This window comes from Petaurus breviceps, unplaced genomic scaffold (assembly GCF_028583685.1).
Source record: "Petaurus breviceps papuanus isolate PSGF00001 unplaced genomic scaffold, PetGlider_PUasm1.0 185, whole genome shotgun sequence".
NCBI classification, from domain to species: Eukaryota; Metazoa; Chordata; class Mammalia; order Diprotodontia; family Petauridae; genus Petaurus; species Petaurus breviceps.
The window spans coordinates 7,849,083-7,866,763 of NW_027185797.1; the positions used below are offsets into that span (position 1 = coordinate 7,849,083).

At 47.0% G+C, this 17,681-nt stretch overlaps 1 protein-coding gene across 1 annotated transcript in view; it reads right to left on the reverse strand.

Annotated features, from left to right (window-relative positions):
- Positions 1-17,404, reverse strand: part of COLQ (collagen like tail subunit of asymmetric acetylcholinesterase) — a 50,424-nt gene extending 33,020 nt beyond the window's left edge. The window contains exons 1-6 of the mRNA XM_069088415.1: positions 17,112-17,404; positions 10,188-10,300; positions 9,126-9,227; positions 3,675-3,719; positions 2,872-2,898; positions 1,161-1,232 (exon numbers count right to left, since the gene is read on the reverse strand). Of these exons, the coding sequence (XP_068944516.1) occupies positions 1,161-1,232; positions 2,872-2,898; positions 3,675-3,719; positions 9,126-9,227; positions 10,188-10,300; positions 17,112-17,184 (432 nt within the window). The 5' untranslated portion in view covers positions 17,185-17,404. The remainder of the gene's footprint in view (positions 1-1,160; positions 1,233-2,871; positions 2,899-3,674; positions 3,720-9,125; positions 9,228-10,187; positions 10,301-17,111) is intronic.
- Between the last annotated feature and the right edge of the window lie 277 nt (positions 17,405-17,681).

The following is a 17,681-nucleotide window of genomic DNA, read 5'->3' on the forward strand; positions in this document are numbered from 1 at the left end:
TAAAAGACCGCCAATAGGGGGGCACACATGCCCATCCACTTTGGAGGAACTTGAATAGGAAATATGCTACTCAACCAAAGCCTAAATTTGCCCTTGGCAGCCCTGGCAGCACATGTATAACTGTAGAGTTTCTGGTACTGGCCTCGGTTTCATGGCTGAAATGTTTATTCTGAGCAAAACAGAAGATAATAGGACAAAAGATTTTAGACTTGGAAGAGGCCTGGGAAACCACCCACTTTAGCCCTTTCATTGTACAGCCCTGGAGAGGCTGACTCCCTAAAGTCAGTCAGTGAGAGCCGGCTCCTAGGCAGTCAGGGATCACAATAGAGTTTAGAATGTATTTCCAACTTCATAATGGCCATTAGCAAGGCAGTCCCGAAACCGCAGAGCAGGGAAGGTCCTGTGAGGCCACAAACCCAACAAAACTGAATTCCCGTGGCTAAAATTCACCCCCTGGCTCCAGAGCAGGGGTACTGCACTGAGGAGGGGTGCCTGTAGATCTCTCCTCTGCCCCTCTTTCTTTCCCCCTCTTGGGGTTTAATCAAATGCACCCTTGCCAAAATTACCCTCTGGTCTTGTCCAAAAATGCAAACTTTCTCCTTCTCAGCTGATGTCCTTCTTTTCTGACACCTGCTGATCCAGCCTAACTCTGCTCCATTTCAATGAAAGAACAACTCACAGCAGCCAAGATCTGCACCAAGGTGTAAAATGACTGCTGTTTGGCTTCAGCTACATGAGGAAGCGATCCGCAGTCATCAGAATGTGCACCAAGGTGTGAATGGCCGGTGCCTGATGCTCTGCTGAGATCAGGCTTGACTGGGGCTGGGGGAGAACTTGGTGGCTTGGGGCAGCACCTGGAGGTGGGGCAGGAGTGCAGAGATGCTGGGGGTGGGGTGGGGAGACCTTCTGAGCAAGGATCCCTTCTAGAGACCCCGCAGCCCCTGCTTGGGCTGCCCCACTGAGTGAGCCCATCCCTTTGGGGAATGACCACACAGGTGGTCGTCCAGGATCGCACCCACACATCCTGACCCTCCATCCCCTTCAAGAAAAGATGGTGGCCCCTCCTCCTTCCCTCTGCGGGCTCCTATGGGGCTAGTGTGCTGTCTTCCTCTCCCCCTGTGGATCTGGTACAACATGAGGTCCAAGGGACTGGCACTTACCTGAGGTCCAGCAGGGCCTGGCCAGCCAATAGGCCCAGGCATTCCGGGGGCTCCTGGAGGTCCAGGCCTACCCTTTGAAGACCAACAAGACATCTGGGTTAGTTTCCCGTCCATGCTGGAGTCATCATGAGAGCTGACACTAAGATTTCACCTTGTCCCTGGAGCCTTACTCCAACCCTTGGAGGCAGTATCATGCTTCCCATTTTACAGATGAGGAAACTGAACCTCAGAAAAATTACATGGTTTCCCCATGGTCCTGCAGTTACTCAATGCTGAAGGCAGGAAGCATGGCCAATGACATCTCTGCCTACTGCTCCAGGCTGATTTTTTCAGCAGGTACATGGAAGCAAAGGAATTGTACTCCTTCAGATCAAAGCTCCTTGCTCTCCTAGGACACCTGATAACTCACAAAGGATTTATCTGTGTCCAGTTCCCATCTAAGCCAAACTGTGGCATTTTCACTCCCTGCCCTCAAGTTGACATCTAGCAGAAATTATTAATTTTTTGTGTCATTGACCCTCTGGTGTCTGATAAATTTGGTATCTGATAAATTTCTCAGACTATTTTTAATTGCACAAAAATGCTAACAAAGGAAATCAGTTATGTTGAAATAGTTATCAAAATGTCTAAAAAACCAAGTACACAAACCCCAAGTTAAGAACTCCAGTCATACAGGATGGACTGATAGTGCCCACTTGGAAAAGGTAGTGGGGAAGAGAGAGAAGGCATATGGGTCTCTTGTATTTCTGTTTCACCCAGGAAATCTCCCTACCCCTTTCCTCAGGGTGTTCTTCCCACACAGGTACCCTGGGATGCTGGTGAGAAACAGGGTAGCACCTGTGGCTGTACAAGGAGTGAGGGAGCTCAGCAAAAGGGGATGGGGAGAAATAGTGAAAAGGAATATGGATCCACCATTATGGATAAGCTATGGAATATAGACCTGAAGGGCTCTTACTGAAAATGATTTCCTGTAGATGAGGATGAGCTTGGCCAGCAAACTGAAGTAACTGTGGATACGTAACCTAATTTATTGTGCCTCTCTTTGTCACCAAGACCTGGCCTTCCAGTGTCAGAATCCACTGGCCACAGAGAGCAAGGATGAGCCCTTGCCTTTCCTTAGGGGTGTCCCACTTAACTTGCTTGCCACTCTAGGAGGGGCCTTGTTCAACACTGGTGAAGCTCAGAGTCTGGCTGCTCATTATGATCTTAAAGTGAGCCCTACTTATTTCAACTGGGGGAAAAAGACAACACCCCCAAATCCCCTTCAGGTTGCTTGGTACTTTATTTCTCCATAATTGGCCAGTTCAGAAGAACTAATTCTGTTAGTGATCAGAGGCCAAATGAGAGTAAAGTGAGCAAGTCTGTGGAGGTCTGGCAGTCCTGAATCAAAAATAGGTGGGTTTAAGCCTGTGGCTTAAATTCAGGCTACTAAGCTGTTGGTCACAACCTCTGGTTCCACTGGAGATTCCATTGTGCTGGGCTCAGTGTCTGCACCAAGTCACTGCTAAGGGCCAGGGTGACATGGCGCATCACTATGACCAAGATGGTTTCATCCTGGTCGCTCCATGGATACTCTGCCTGCCAACAGCACTGGTGTCAAAAGAAGTGAATTCCTGGTAGCCAACAAAAATAAAGATGGAAGAAACGAAGGAAAAAAGGAAACCCAGAACTGGGTTATTTACTTTAAAATGACCCAGAAGAACACACTTACCTTTCTTCCTGGCCGACCAAGCTCCCCCTGTGGAAGGAAAGGACACATCAGCTACAATGGAGTGTCAGAGGGGTTCGTGTGGCAATGGTTCTAGATTTACACACTCATGTTCTCTGCTTTGATCACAGATCTAAAATTGCAAGAGAACTTAGCTATCATCTAGTCCAACCTTGCCTTTAAAAGATAGTAGTAGCCTTGGGTCCACAGAGACAAGTGACTTGCCCAGGGTCACTCAGTCAAAGCCTCTGGCATTCAAACCCAGCTCCTCTGACTTCGAAGCCAGCTTCTTCCTACTCTACTAGTCATTTCAGAACACCCAGATATTTCAGTGGTACAAGATGAAAGGCCAATGAGAAGTTTAAAGTCCACACAGCCCGAGCAAGTTATTTGCTAGGACCCCTCAGGGTCATGGCATCTGTCTTCACCCTGTGCACCTCAGCAGGATGTCACTAGCTAGAAGAAGGGCTTTAAAGTTTTCTAGGCCAGATGTCGTGGGTTTCTACAGTGGAACCAGGGAATACAAGAATACGTCAGTGATGGTTTGCCTTCCCTATACCTGTTTCCTACTTGTCACTACTGATGGCTTGTCTGTTGGATCCTGCCCAGCCCTCAGCTTACTCCTGGTTATTTCGGGGCAGAAGGCTCGGTGCTAATTTGCAGCAATACCCTTCCTTACCTCCCTGGGGAAGACTTTTAAGACCCCTTTGGTAACATGTTAGTATCTCATTAAAGGCCCAAATCTGAGGCAATCTCAAACACACACACACACACACATCTAGGCTGAAGAAAAGGTCAGTACTCACTTTTTCCCCTTTTGGTCCTCTCACTCCAGGATTCCCCGGGGGGCCCTACATGATGGAGACAATAAAGTTTAACCAGTGGAGAGGACATCTCCATTTCCCACCATGCTTACAGATGAGAGAACCTCATTCATTCCAGGGAATGAAGCCAGCCCATGGGTGCTCTCTCTACAAAGGCGATGATAATGCCAACCCTGAGCACGGAGAAGACAGTGGCATGCTGGGAAGATCCGGGGCTGGGAATCAGAAGATGGAATCTCTGCTCTGTTGCTTCCTATCTGTATGGCTTTAGGCCAGCCAACTGTGTTCTCTTAGGATCCGGTCCCCTTTGTGACAGGGGTCAGGAGGGTAACATATGACCTGTGACTGGCTAAGTGGACATGCTTTCTGGCAGACACATGGCCCCACAAAGCCCTATAGAACAAACTCTTTCCAACTCCTCTCTCTGCCGGCCCGGGTTCCATTCTGGACTCTGTTCTTGTCAGACCACCATGTGGGCCGGCCTCGAGGATTTCTTGCTCCTACCTCCAGCTTCCTGAGGCAGAAACTCCTCCACGCTTTATTTGCCTTTCTGGGCCATCAAGTGTGTCAGTAACATCGGGAGCACCTCTGAGCACTTGCTAAGAACATTTGCAGAGGCATAAAATGACCTTACTTTCCAAAATGAGCGAGTGTGACGGATGGCGCCTCTGGTCTCATCAGCTGATCTCTCTAAGCCTTCCCAGGCTGCTCTGCTTCCAACCAAGAATCAGACTCTGGTTTCAGCAGAAATGCTGTTCTTGGACTTCCCCAGGCGGAACCTAGTCAGCAGCCGCCTCAGTAATCTCCCTGCTCCCTGAATCATCAGTAAAATGCCTTCTTAAAGCAGGAGGAACAGTCCAAGAAAATTTGGCATTTTTATTCCCTGGGTCAGCCACAGTTGAGATGAGCTCTGGCTTAGAGATGAGGAGTCGTGCAGAGTGGGCAATACGACCAGGGAGATGCTATTTCTGCTCTGCCTGTCTGAGAGAGGCTCACTCAGCTAATTGCTTCTTAGAGTCCTCAGAACTGGGGGCTGGGGGCAGAAATCCATCCAAATTACCAGCCAGTTACTGAAGCCTGAGACCTGCAGGTTGCCACGCTGACTGTGAACCCTCTGTGAATCATGGGAACAAAGAGGTTTGGCCAGGATGACAGAAGTGGCTCTTCCCCACCCTCGGCCCGACTCTGGGGGGCTTCATTTCATTCCGAGGCAGTGAACAGCTCACGTTTCTTTTCACAAGGGCTACAGTCAATAAACATTCTAGAATCTGAGAACTAGAACAAGCTCAAGAACAATCTGTTTTCTTTCATGTGAGTTAGAGGTCCTAGAAGTCTCTGTGTTCATGCCAGCTGCAGGTTCTAGAGTGATCTGTACTTTCTTTTACATGGGCTCAAGGTTCTAGAACAGTCCAGCACTTCTTTCACTCAAATAATAGGTTCTAGGACATTCTGGGATTTAGCTGATTAAAACATCTGTAGCACTCTCAGCCTGGTGAGGCAGCTGGTAGAATTACTCTGAGCTCCATTTTACACATCAGGAAACTGAGGCTCAGAGAGGTTAAGCAGTTGCCATGTCACTCCCTATTCAATAAACTCCAGTGTCTCCCTATTAGCTCTAGGCTCAAATATAAAATCCTCCTTTTGGCTTTGAAAGCCCTGAATAATCTGCCCTCTTCACACCTTTCCAATCTTCTTATGCCTTACTCCCCTTGATAAACTCTCCTACTCCCGTGTTTCCCCGATAATAAGACCTATCCCGAAAATAAGCCCTCCCCTTACTGTGTAAGATTCCTCTAAAATAAGCCCTCCCCCGAAAATAAGCCCTATTGAGATTGCTACTGTAATGAAGGTGATCCCCTGCGCTACACGCTACATTACGGTACCCTCTGTATGCATCATCCCCCCTCCCCGTGAAACGCACTCTGCGCACGTGGTGCTCCGAGCTGCATCCAATCAGAGCTGCAGCAGTGAGCGCATCATCCTGTTCTTCCCCAGTGATTTGCTTGCTGGCGCCATTGAGAGCAGTGCCGCGGAGGAGAGCTGAGGCAGGACAACATAAAAACCCGGTATGTAAGCGGGAGTGAGGGGGCATGATGGAGGATAAAAGAAGAACTCAGGGGGCATGATGGAGTGAAAAGAAGGACTGATGGTCATAATTGTATTATTCTGTCTGTTTTGACCCCCAGACATGAGTACAAAAAGGAAGAGCTATACTGTTGAGTATAAGAAAGCAATTGTAGAGGAGTCACATGGCAAGAATCTTGCAGTTTTCTGTAAAGAAAAACTTTTGGATCTTCGAATGGTCAGAAAATGGAGAGCAGATTATAATAACCTCAATCAACAGGTGGATGAGGGAAAAGGGAAAAAGCGCAGGTCTGGATCAGGTCGGCAGCCCTTATATCCTGACTTGGAGATCCTCATTGGTGAATGGATTGCTGACAGGAGAGCAAAGGCCTTGGTTGTGCGCAGGGCTGATATTCAAGCATTTGCCCTTTCAATGGCACCAGAGTTTGAAATGGTCTCAGAAGGATTCAAAGCATCACAACACTGGTTGGACGGTTTCCTTCAACGATATGAACTGCCCCTAAGAAGATCAACAACACTGTTTAAGCTGGAAGATGCTGAAGTTATTAAACGTGCACTTGCATTCAAGTCCTTTATTGATAGGATCGACATTTCCAAGTACCAAACCTACAATATGATTGCTATGGATGAAACTGCAGTGTTTATGGGACAAGGATCTCAAACAACAATTCATCACAGGGGTGCAATGTCAATCTACATTCCCACCACTGGCTATGAAAGTGCACGGGTCACCTGTGTTTTGGCAATTCGTTTGGATGGAAAGAAAGCCACACCTCTCTAATCATCAGTAAAGGCAAGAAAGATAAGATTGAACGTGTATCTGGCATTTACGTTCTTGAAACCGAAAAAGCCTGGTGTACACAAGCCATTATGAGAAAGTGGGTTGATTTAATGCTGCCACTTGTTATGTGAGGTAACCAAAGAGGTCTGATAGTCTGGGATTCAGCCAGCACTCCCCGCGCTAAAGAAATGAAGAACTTCCTTGCAGAGAGAAGAATAGATCAAGTAATGATTCCTGCAGGAATGACTGCCTATCTCCAGACCCTTGATATTGCAATAAACAAGCCATTCAAGGACCATTTGCGCATGGAAGTCAATGACTACATTGAAAATAGAATGGAAAGAAATCAGCGTGGAAACTTTGTGAAGCCCTGTCTGCAAGAAGTCGTGACTTGGGTGAAGAAGTCATGGGATAAAATTACTGACAGCTGTGTCGCCAAGGCACTATGAGCAGGTTACCTGGACAAGACGTATTCATTTAAAGAGAGCTATATTGCTGGACATGACAGATTGGGTCAACTTCTTCTGAAGGAAATGGAGGCGCAAGACATCCAGGACGGAATTCAGGGTATGGACACTTATGACGATGTTGTTGAAGAAGATGACATGATCATTATTGAATAAAGGTACATTTTTTTGTTCACATTTACCTGTTTATTAAAATTGCTGTCAATGTTCATTAAAATAAGCCCTCTGGTGTTTTTCTGTCCAAAAAAATTAATAAGACAGTGTCTTATTATCGGGGAAACACGGTCAGTGACATTGACCTCCGGGCTGATCCATGAACAAGACCCTCCTCTCTGGCTCTGGCTGTTTCCCAGGTCTGAGATGCTCCCTCTCCTCACCTCTCCCTTCTGGTTATTCCAGCTTTCCTCAAGTCCCTGCTAACATCTTACGTTTCACACTTCTTAATTTTAGTGCCTTCCCTCTGAGATTACCCCCAACTCACCCTGTCTCTGTCAGGTTTCTACCTACTTGCATGTGTCTCCTCCATGAGACTCTGAGCTTCTTGAGGGCAGGGACTGCTTTCGTTTTGTTTTTTGCCTTTCTTGTATCCCTAGCACTTAGTACAGTGCCTGGCACATTGAAGACAGTTAGTAAATGCTTGCTGATTTGACTTGCCCTGGGTCACACAGGAAACAAGTGTTAAAGCTGAGATCTCAACCCAAGTCTAGACTTTTCCCACTGTGCCATGATACTATTAAAGCTCACAATAAAAAGTGCTTCCCATAGTAATTGGTGCAGGGACATCCATTCACACAGAAATATTTCCTTCTGATAAACTGCCTGACCTATCTCCTTTTGCTATCTTCCTCCTGCAAGCATTCCCAGAAGCTCAGAGGCAGAGCCAGGCTGGCCTAGGACCTCTGTTGCTATGGAGCTATTTTCTGTGCCCACAAGAGGGAGATGCATTTGATTCTTTAATGTCTCTCAGGTGTAAAAGAAGGAATTCGAACCCCAGAATCCCAGGGCCCATTTTCCTGCCCTCAGAAGAGATCTCTCCCTCAGGTGCCCTGGGAAGAATTTCTATTAGAAATAATTACGCTCAAGTTAGAGAGAGGCCCTGGGCCCAAAGGCTTTAAGAGAATGGATGTGGAAATTAGGGAGTTAACAAGCATTGAGGTGCTTGGCATGTATAAGGCACTAAGACTACAATGACAAAATGAAACTGGTCTTGCCCTCGAGAGTCTCCCTGGCTCCCACACACTCCTTTATCCATTTTCTATTTTCAATTCATTGCCTCTGCTGACTCCTTAGCATTCATCTTCATTGTTATGGCGAAGGGCCCTTGATGCTACTTCTCAGGAGCACCCTGAGAATGGGAGTTGGAAGAGAGTTCCCAGAAGTCCAGTTCTGTGCATACCTCCCTGATATTGCTTCTGCCATCTCCCTGATCCTAGGGAGCAGGGAAAGGTTAAGAAACGGAACTTACCTCCAGCCCAACTGGGTAACCAGCTCCTCCTCTAACTCAGTGTGTCACCTCCTACAGAAGCACTCCCCACACCTGAAATGCCCTCCTTCCTTAGTATACCTTTTCCTGATTCTACCAGATGAAATGATTCCTTCTTTCCTTGGATTTTCCTTTAGCATTTTGTCTGGATCTCTTCTTAGACCCAGCCTTCCCTACCTCATATTAGCCTTATCTGCATACATAGCATATTTTCCTTCTAGATGTAAGCTCCTTGAAAGCAGGAGCTGTTTTGTTTTGTCTGTATCCCCATTACCTAGCACACTACCTTGAACTGAATTGAACTGAAAATTCAATATATCGTCATGGTCTGGATGATGGAGCTGAAGGCACAAACTAAGGAAGTATCAAGATAATCTATTTTTAAAAAATAAAATGTTAAAGGAAGCAAACACCAGTGTAGAATAAGTCCTGTGTAGAATGTGTTCTCCTTGAAGGCAGGAATTACTTCCATTTCAGGATTGTATCCCCAGTGCCTAGCATAGTAACCCTGAGCACAGTAGGTACTTGATAAAGATTTGTTGAATTTTATTTCATTGAATGTGTCTTAAAGCTTTAAACAGAAAAAGCGAAGAGAGGACTAGGAAGGTAATACTTACCTGGGGGCCTGGAGGCGCAGGGGGATCAAGGGATTCTTGAACACATGGAGATTGGGTTGCCTGTAGCTCCAGAAAGAAGTTTGGCATATCTGGAGACAGAAGCTTCAGAAAACAATGCATAGGATGAAAGGTTAGAGCCAGTGTCTAAGCGACACAGTCGCCAATTCATTAGATGGACCTACTCAGGAACTAACCAGTTACCCATTCCCTAGCTGGTTTCCAGCCTCCTGCTGCCATGCCTGTATTTTGCCATCTTTTATGTTCCTGAATCTTTAAAACCAAGGATGATCTGTTCAGATGGCCAATGGCAACTTTTAAAGAAGTTAGGGAGCTCTAACTATATGCACATGTATTACAAGGGTTTTCTTTTTCTTTTTTTCTTTTTCATTGGTGGGAAAGGGGTCAGGAGGGAGAGAAAATCAATGTTTGTTCCTTGAGAAAAAATGTTTCAAACAAGTCAAACAAGTGAGGTGTCCCTCACACCAAACCCGGGAGCTTCCCAGAGGGCCTGAGAGCTCCGGGGAGGGGCACAGAGCCCCAGAGTTACATATTCCTTTCCACCTAGAGGGCCCTACTCTCAGGTGGAGACCCAGGTAACAGGAATGGGAAACTGGGATGAATCAGTGTCTGTCCCTTGCCTCCCTAAAATTATTGATGTTTCAGCGATAAGAGAGTTTTACTGGACAGTCGATAACTGAGGCAGAAAAAAAGCAGAGGGAAATTCTGCTTCTGAGGTAAAGTTGACTGGAGCCAAGAAAATGGAAAGCTATAGGAAGACTTCACTTCTTTTTCTGGGCCCCAGAGAGACCTTGATGACTCAGAAAGACTCAGAAAAAAGGGAAGAAATTTCCTGTATCAGTTGAAGTCTTAAATGGGAATCCTCTAAATTCATGGAAAAACAAACCAATGCCCAAACCTAAAGAACACCCTTCTTTTTGGGGACCAATCTAAAGAAGCAATGTCTTTATACTGATGAGGAAAAGGCACTGGGAATAGAGAGATTTTTGTCTGATGAGCAATCCTGCAGCCTCCTCCTCAAACGAGTCCCAATGAGATACTCACAGAACTTCGGTCCCCTCTGAAAAACGGCGGAGGAAACATTGGCGGAGGAGGAGGGGTCAACAGGCAGCATCCTTTCTGACTACCCCGCTTCTTCTCTTCCAAACCGGGAAGGGCTGTGCAGAAAAAACTGTCACTCAGTGCCAGGGTGTGGAAAAGAAGGCTTAGAATCAGGGTCCTGTGCTTTACAATAGGCAGTATAGGTTTACTAAGAAAATCAATTCTGTCTCCCTTTCTATAGTCAGGTGACCTGATTTCATTGGATTTTGACCCACTGGGATAAGATTCATAAAATGTTTTATAACCTGTCTAGGTTTGATTAGGAGGTTTAACAAATATACTGATCAATTTGGTCAATATGTGCTAATTCCCTCCCCAGTAAATATTTATTTTTTATTTTACATACTAAAAAAACCCCCACAAACAACATTATCAAGGAGCTTATATTAATAATAAAGATGACTATTCACAGCATTTAAAAACTGGCAAAGCACTTTCCAAGAGAGTGGTGAAAATATTAACATCCCCCATTTAACATATGGGGAAACTGAGGCTTAAAGAAGTTAGGTGATTTGTCCAAGGTCACACAGATGGCATAGCTGAGACTCCAACCTTACTCTCTTGACTACAAGTCCAAAGCTCTTTCCACTATTTTATTCAATTTGACAAACTTTTATTTAGTGCCCACTATGCACCAGGTACTACATTGTGCTGTTTAAAACCTGGTGGGGATAAGCGCTGAATACAAATAACATCAGTATAAGGCAATGCATACAATATTAATGGTGTAAATTAAGAGTTCAGAGGAGGGAAGGGGGTCCTTTCCAGCTGTAGTGATCAGGGAACCTATCAGAGGATAGAATGTTTGAAGTGGGACTCAAGGTAGGGGTTCTTAACTTGGATAGACTTCAGGGGGTGTGTGACTTTGGATGGAGAAAAACATTTACATCTTTATTTTCATAAACATTTGTAACCAACCCTATAAATTTTATTTTATTCATTTAAAAACATGATTCTGAGGAGTCTTATCAGCTTCAGCAGACTGCACCAAAGGTGTCCACGGCACAACAAGGGTGAGAATCCTGAAAAAACTATTTCAACAGGCAGAGCTGGGACCAAGGATCAAAAGGGATGCAAATATCTGGAACATGACTGGGCACAGGCACACAAAACAGGACATTTCTTCTTTTTATTTTTCATAAATGCACTTACATTTAAGGCCAGAAAATGCCATGCTTTGTAGAACACAGGTATTTGATTTGTGATAACACTTAAGACTCAAGACCTCTCACTGGACAGCAAGGCACAAGGGGTACAATTTTTGAACCTTGCCCAGGGAACACATATGCCTTGTCTAGGCTCTTGGGAGGGGGGGATAGTAAGCCGAAGGGATGGCAAGACCACAGCAAAAAATGAGGAGATATTACCACAGTAAGGAAGACAATTGAGAGTGTGGCAGTAGGGGGAGGAGAGGGTAAAGGAGGAGGAAGGGGGAGAGAAGGGGGTGGGGAGAAAGGAGAGAGGAAGGAGCAGGTGCAGCTGTTTGCACTAGAAGAGTGCACTAGTGTATCTGTCTTCGCCATTACAGTGCATTGCTGGTATACTTAAGTAACAAAAGTGAGAGTCATTGCTGGAGTATTTGAGACTGCAATTCTACTCCTTGACCCAGTAATGAGAAAGAGAAGGACAGTCAGATAAAGGGGGTGGGGGAGGGAGAGTAAGTGGCAAAATTTAGGTCCCCAGAGTGTTTCTGTCCTTTGTGTGTCAGGGTATCTGGATGGGGTGCCGCGGTATTCTTTGCTTTATGGGACTCTCCCCACCCATCATCCCTCACTATATAATCTCTCCCTAGGGTGCAGAGCACCATGATTCAGATACACCATCTAAAGCAAAATTTGACCTTACAGACTTTTCACCATTGTTTGAGCCCTATGGAAAGGGAGAGACACTAACAACCAGGACCCTCATTCACTATATTACCCCCATCCCTTCTTTTTCAAATTGTCCCACATTGTCAAGGCCTGTCATTTTCACCTCCACAGCATCTCTTGTCAATCTCACCCTACAGCATCTGTCAATTTCACCTCCACAGCATCTCTTGTCAATCTCACCCTAGAGCATCTCTTGTCAATTTCACCTCCACAGCATCTCTTGTCAATCTCACCCTTGCAGCATCTCCTCAGTTTCACCTCTACAGCATTTCTTGTCATTTTATCTTTGCACATTTCTTGTAGATTTCACCTCTGTAGCATCTCTTGTTCACTTCATCTTTGCAATATCTCTCCACTTCTCTCTTCTGACACTGCCACTTCCCTGGTGCAGATCTGCCTCACCGACTCATGCCTGTACTATTGCAACAACTGCTAGGGCATCTGCCTGCCTCAAGTCTCTCCCCACTCCAATCCATCCTTCACTCACTCAGCTGTCAGACTGATTTTCCTAATGCACAGGTCTCACCATGTCACTCCTCCTACTCAGGAAATTCTGATGGCTCCCTATTACCTCCAAGATCAATAATCAATGCTGAGCATGGCATTCAAAGCCCTTCATATCCTAGACATCTCCTACCTTTTCAGTCTTCTCACATCTTACTCCAAACATGTCCTCTTTAATCCAATGATCCTGGCCTCCTGGCTGTTCCATGACCAAGACCCTCCAACCTTGGTTCTGGGTATTTTCCTCTGGTTGTCCACCATGCCTGGAATACTCTCCCTCCTCAACTCTGCCAACTGCTTTCCTTGGCTACCTTTAAGTACCAATCCTACCTTCTACGGAAAGCCTTCCCTAACCCTTTTGAAGTCTAGTACCTTCCCTTTGTTAATTACAGGCATATCTCATTTTATTATACTTTACTGTCCTTTGCAAATACTGTATTTTTTATAAATTCAAGGTTTATAGAAATCCTGCACGGGGCAAGCCTATGGGAGCACTTTTTCAACAGCATGTGCTCATATTATGCCTCTGTGTCACATTTGGGTATTTCTCACAATATTTCAGACTTTTTCATTATTATCACATCTGTTATGGTGATCAGTGATTTTTGATGTTCTTATTGTAACTGTTTTGGAATACCACGAACTTTATTGATAAATGTTACATATGTTCTGACTCTCTCCTTGGACCTCCCTATTCCCTGAGACACAATAATATTGAAATCAGGTCAATTAATAACCCTACAATGGCCTCTAAGGGTTCATGTGAAAGGAAGTCAATCAATGGGCCAAACTTCCTTGTTATCTTATTTTAAGAAATTGCCACAGCCACCCCAACCTTCAGCAACCAGTCAGCAGCCATCAGCATTCAGGCATTCCCACCAGCAAAAAAATTAGGACTTGCTGAAGGCTTAGATGACAGCACTTTTTAGTAATAAGATATTTTTAAATTAAGGTATGTACATTTTTTAGACATAATACTATTGCACACTTAATAAACTACAGTATAGTGTAAACAAAACTATTACATTCACTGGAAAACAAAAAAATTCGTGTGACTCACTCTATTAGGATAGTTGCTTGATTGCTGTGGTCTGGAACCAAAATCACAGTATCTCCAAGGTATGCCTGTATTTTCTATTTATCCTGTATATATCTTGTTTGCACAAATTTGTTTGCATATTGTTTCCCATTAGATTGGGAGCTCCTTGAGGGCAGGGACTGTCTTTTGTCTCTCTCTATCCCCAGCACTTAGCACAGTGCCTGGCATATAAGCATTTAATACATGTTTATTGATTGACTGATTGGCTGGATCTCCTGACACGACCTTCAGGGAGCTATTCACTCCCCAAACACCCCGCTCTTTCACTTTCCAGTTTACCGCAGCCTCTAGCCAGCACCAATTTCTCCATGGGATCATGCCCTACAACTGAAGAGGCCCAAGAGGACTAGTCCAGTCCTGTAATTTTACCAGTGAGGAAATTGATGCCCAGAGAGAGGAAGTGTCTGGTCCGGGGTCACTCAAATAGTAAGTGGCTGGGATTGAACTCAGGTCCTCTAACCCTGAATCTAGCACTCATTTCCCTTGAACCATGCTGCCTCAGAGCGATTAGGCATGAGAGATTCTCAAACGTAATAATGCCCAATTATCAAGCTTTGTTTAGCTCCCTTCCTAAATTGATGCTTTGCCTGAGCTGACTGCCAGGGGAGGTCCAGAAGAGAGGGCTCCTTTGTAATAGTGGGAGAAAACATGGTGGGGCATGCAACAGGCCAGAAAGCTGGGACCCCTTTTAAGGCACCCGGCTCCCGCTGGTCCTTAGTCCCTTCCCTGAGGCTGTAACGACCAAAACTGCTTTCCTTGTGAGAGGGAGGGGGAGAGAACAGCTGAGGCCCGAGGGGGCAATTTTCCGTGGTGCTTCTGGAAACCCTAGGCAGGCCAGTCATGGGGGTGGGGAGGGGGAGGATCTGAGAGGTAGGCAGATTAGTGGGACTATTTGCATTTGCTGCAATTTATCGATTTTCCAGTCCATATATAGCCTCTGAGTCTTGCCTCCTCCCTGTCCGCTAATGGAGGGGCCAAAGGCATCCAAAGCCCTTTGTGACTAACATCTAACACCTGGGCTTCCTTCCCCAGGAGGGTGAAATTTGTCTTGAGCGGCCTCTTTGTGCTAGGGCCAGCCCGAGCCCCCTCCCTGCTTCTCTGCTCTGGGCGCCCTCCCCCTCTCACTGTCCATGGTTCTCTGCATCACTCTGCTCAGGCAATCCCAATCTATTTCTGCCTGAGCTGACTCCATGGAGCTGTTTGTTTTTAGCACTGTCTAGTTTATTTACGGCTCGTTCCAGCTCGGAATATTTCCACCAGGTGGACATGGCTGAAAACAAGGCTGCCCTGTCAAGTGAGCTCAGAGCTTCGAGTGGATTCTGTCTGCAGGGGATCCTGTGGGCTTCTCCCCAGCCCCTGCTGCCTGCTGGGTCCACTCCACAGCCTCTTGAATTCTGGCTACCAGGAGCCCCCACATATGACGTAGTCATGGAAACAATGATGTGTCTCCCTGTGGCATGGATCCCAGATTCAGCGCTAGAATGGCCCTACCCAAGGGCCCATCCAGTCCAATAACTTCATTTGACAGATGAGGAAACTGTGTTAAGTGACCTTGCTCGAGGACAAACAGGTAGGGATTGAACCAGAAATCACATGAACAAATAAGAAGAAACCAGGTCTTCTGACCCCAGACCCATGTTATCTTCACACGGGCTCCCCACTCACGTGTTCTCAGTCCCTAGCACATCCTGCCCCATACCTCCAAGTTCAAATTGGGGGGAGGGGTTAGAAGTGCTCAGTATATCTCAAAGTTACTTCATTCCCTGCCAAAACGGTCAGAAATAACAGTGATTCTGATTCTGGGTTCCCCAAATGCCTTTGCTGCTTCGGTGCCCTAACAGTCTTTCAGAATCCTTCCCACTGTAACATGGAACAGGAGAAACTGAGGGACAGGTCATTGAAATCATCCAGCACAAATCAGTGTAGGAAAAACAGGAAACTGGGTCAAAGATAAGGGGAGTCCTGGTGAGTGGATCCACTTCGCCTTTTCTGGTCCTCTGTTCTCAGCTGGAGAATAAGGGCTTTTGAGAAGCCTTGCAAGGTTCCCTCCAATGCCCAAAGGCTTCTGGCTGTATGAATGCCAACCTGGGCCGTCTAGAGCCGCTAGTATGTATGCAAATCTCGCATTAGTCACACCCGGAATTTCCTACAGCTAATTATTTTGAATTCTGCTCTTGCTCCAGCAAAGGTAACCATGAGAAATTAGGAGCCACTGAAAGAAATGGGAAATACAGGCAGAAAATGGTAGGGAGGTTGCAATACACCAATCCCCACCGACATCCAGACCTTTGCTTTGGGGACTCTGCACATGTGTGCAAAGATGCACACGTGAGGGCAAGGGAAGGAAAAAAAGGGATGCTTGAAACAACCAACCTTACTACATAGTAACCACACCAGCAAAGGCAAAAGTTTGGGCTCCAACACGAGGAGGGAGTTCCAGGGAATCTGATTTCCCAAAGGGCCTTTTCACTCTACAGTGACCCGATTTTCTCTGGTCCCCCCTTCCAATAAGGGCCTTTGGAGGGTGGGGAGCACCAGCTCCGCAAGGAACGTCAGAGAAACATTTCCACTGCAGAGATTCGCTGAGCTTCCCCAGGCTGCTGGTGTGGCCCTTGCAAAAGTTGATTACTAGAGGATTTGTTTTGGGAGGTGCGTGACAGGTAAGGGAGTGCATGTTTAAGGGATCAGAAGGACAGGCAGCAAAGCCAGCAGTCAGTCTGCACGTCTGCCCTCTTTCCAGGGGGGTCTCATGCTAGAAACCAGGCAGGCTGCAGAAACAAGGCAGCAGGACTCTTGGCTGGCTGCAGCCTGGCACCCCACTAGCACGGAGGCAGCCCCAGGTGAGGGAGCCTGCGAAAGAGGAGGGCCGAGTCCCAGTGCAACCCTGGGCAAGTGCCTTAACATCTGTGGGCTTCCAAGGGGAGGAGGCTGGATCGGAGACTGGAAGAGGGGCTGGCCCGTGCGGCCGCCCAGATGGCATCCAGCCCTAGTCTGATGCTGCCTTGCTCCTGCGAACTCTGAGGACCCTCCGAGCTCTTACATTCTATGGTGAATTACCTGCTGCAAAGACAGCCAAAAGGAGAAAGGCCGGGCCAGCAGCTTAGAGCCAAACAAGAAGTCCAAGCAAGCATCGGGGGCACACACAAATGCACACCTGCCAGGGGCACACACACACACACACACACACACACACGAGCAGAATGATTCCATCAGCCAGTCCCCTTAGTAGCTGCACAGCCTACAGTGTCTGAGGATTTTTCATGAAGCCCCCTGCAAAAGCTGCAGGAACACCACAGATTTCCCAGAGTCTGTCTCCTTTTGGCTGGTTGTTTGTCCAAGAAAACTCTTGCTCCCTCCCTCCTTCTTCCTTCTTCCCTCCCTCCTTCAACTCACCCAAACAGGTGGAGTAATAGAGTAGCCCTGAGATGGTGAAGAGATGAGAAGTCCTGAAGGATGGGCTGGCCATAGTGGACCCCAGCAACTCGGGCCGGCCCAGGCCAGGAGGAGGAGTGGGGGTGCAGCCCGGGATCAGAAACCCTGCTCTCTGCCTGCTCCCTGAGCCCGCAGCATGTGCTGTGTGCCGGGAGCCGCCTCCCCTGGCCAATGGGAGCTTTAAATATCTCTCGCTGCTTGCTGCCCCAGAGGCCAATGGTCCAGGGGCCAGCCCAGAGCTGTCTCTCCCCAGCATGAATGGGTAGGCAGCCTGTCCTGGTGGTGAATGAACCAGGGGGCGGGGCGACGGCCAGAGGGACCAGAGAAGAGCCCCCTCCTTCCCCTCCCCCCCAAGTGAAGGCCAAGTTAGCCTGACCGCTGGGAAAGCAGACACGGGCAGAGTGGAAGACTGCTAGCCTGAAGGACTTTTCTCGCTGTGAGACCTTGGCAGGGCCAATGCCGATCTCCCAGCCCTTCAAGCCCAATTCCCATGTCTATCTCTGGAAAGGACTGGACCGATATCTTCTTAAT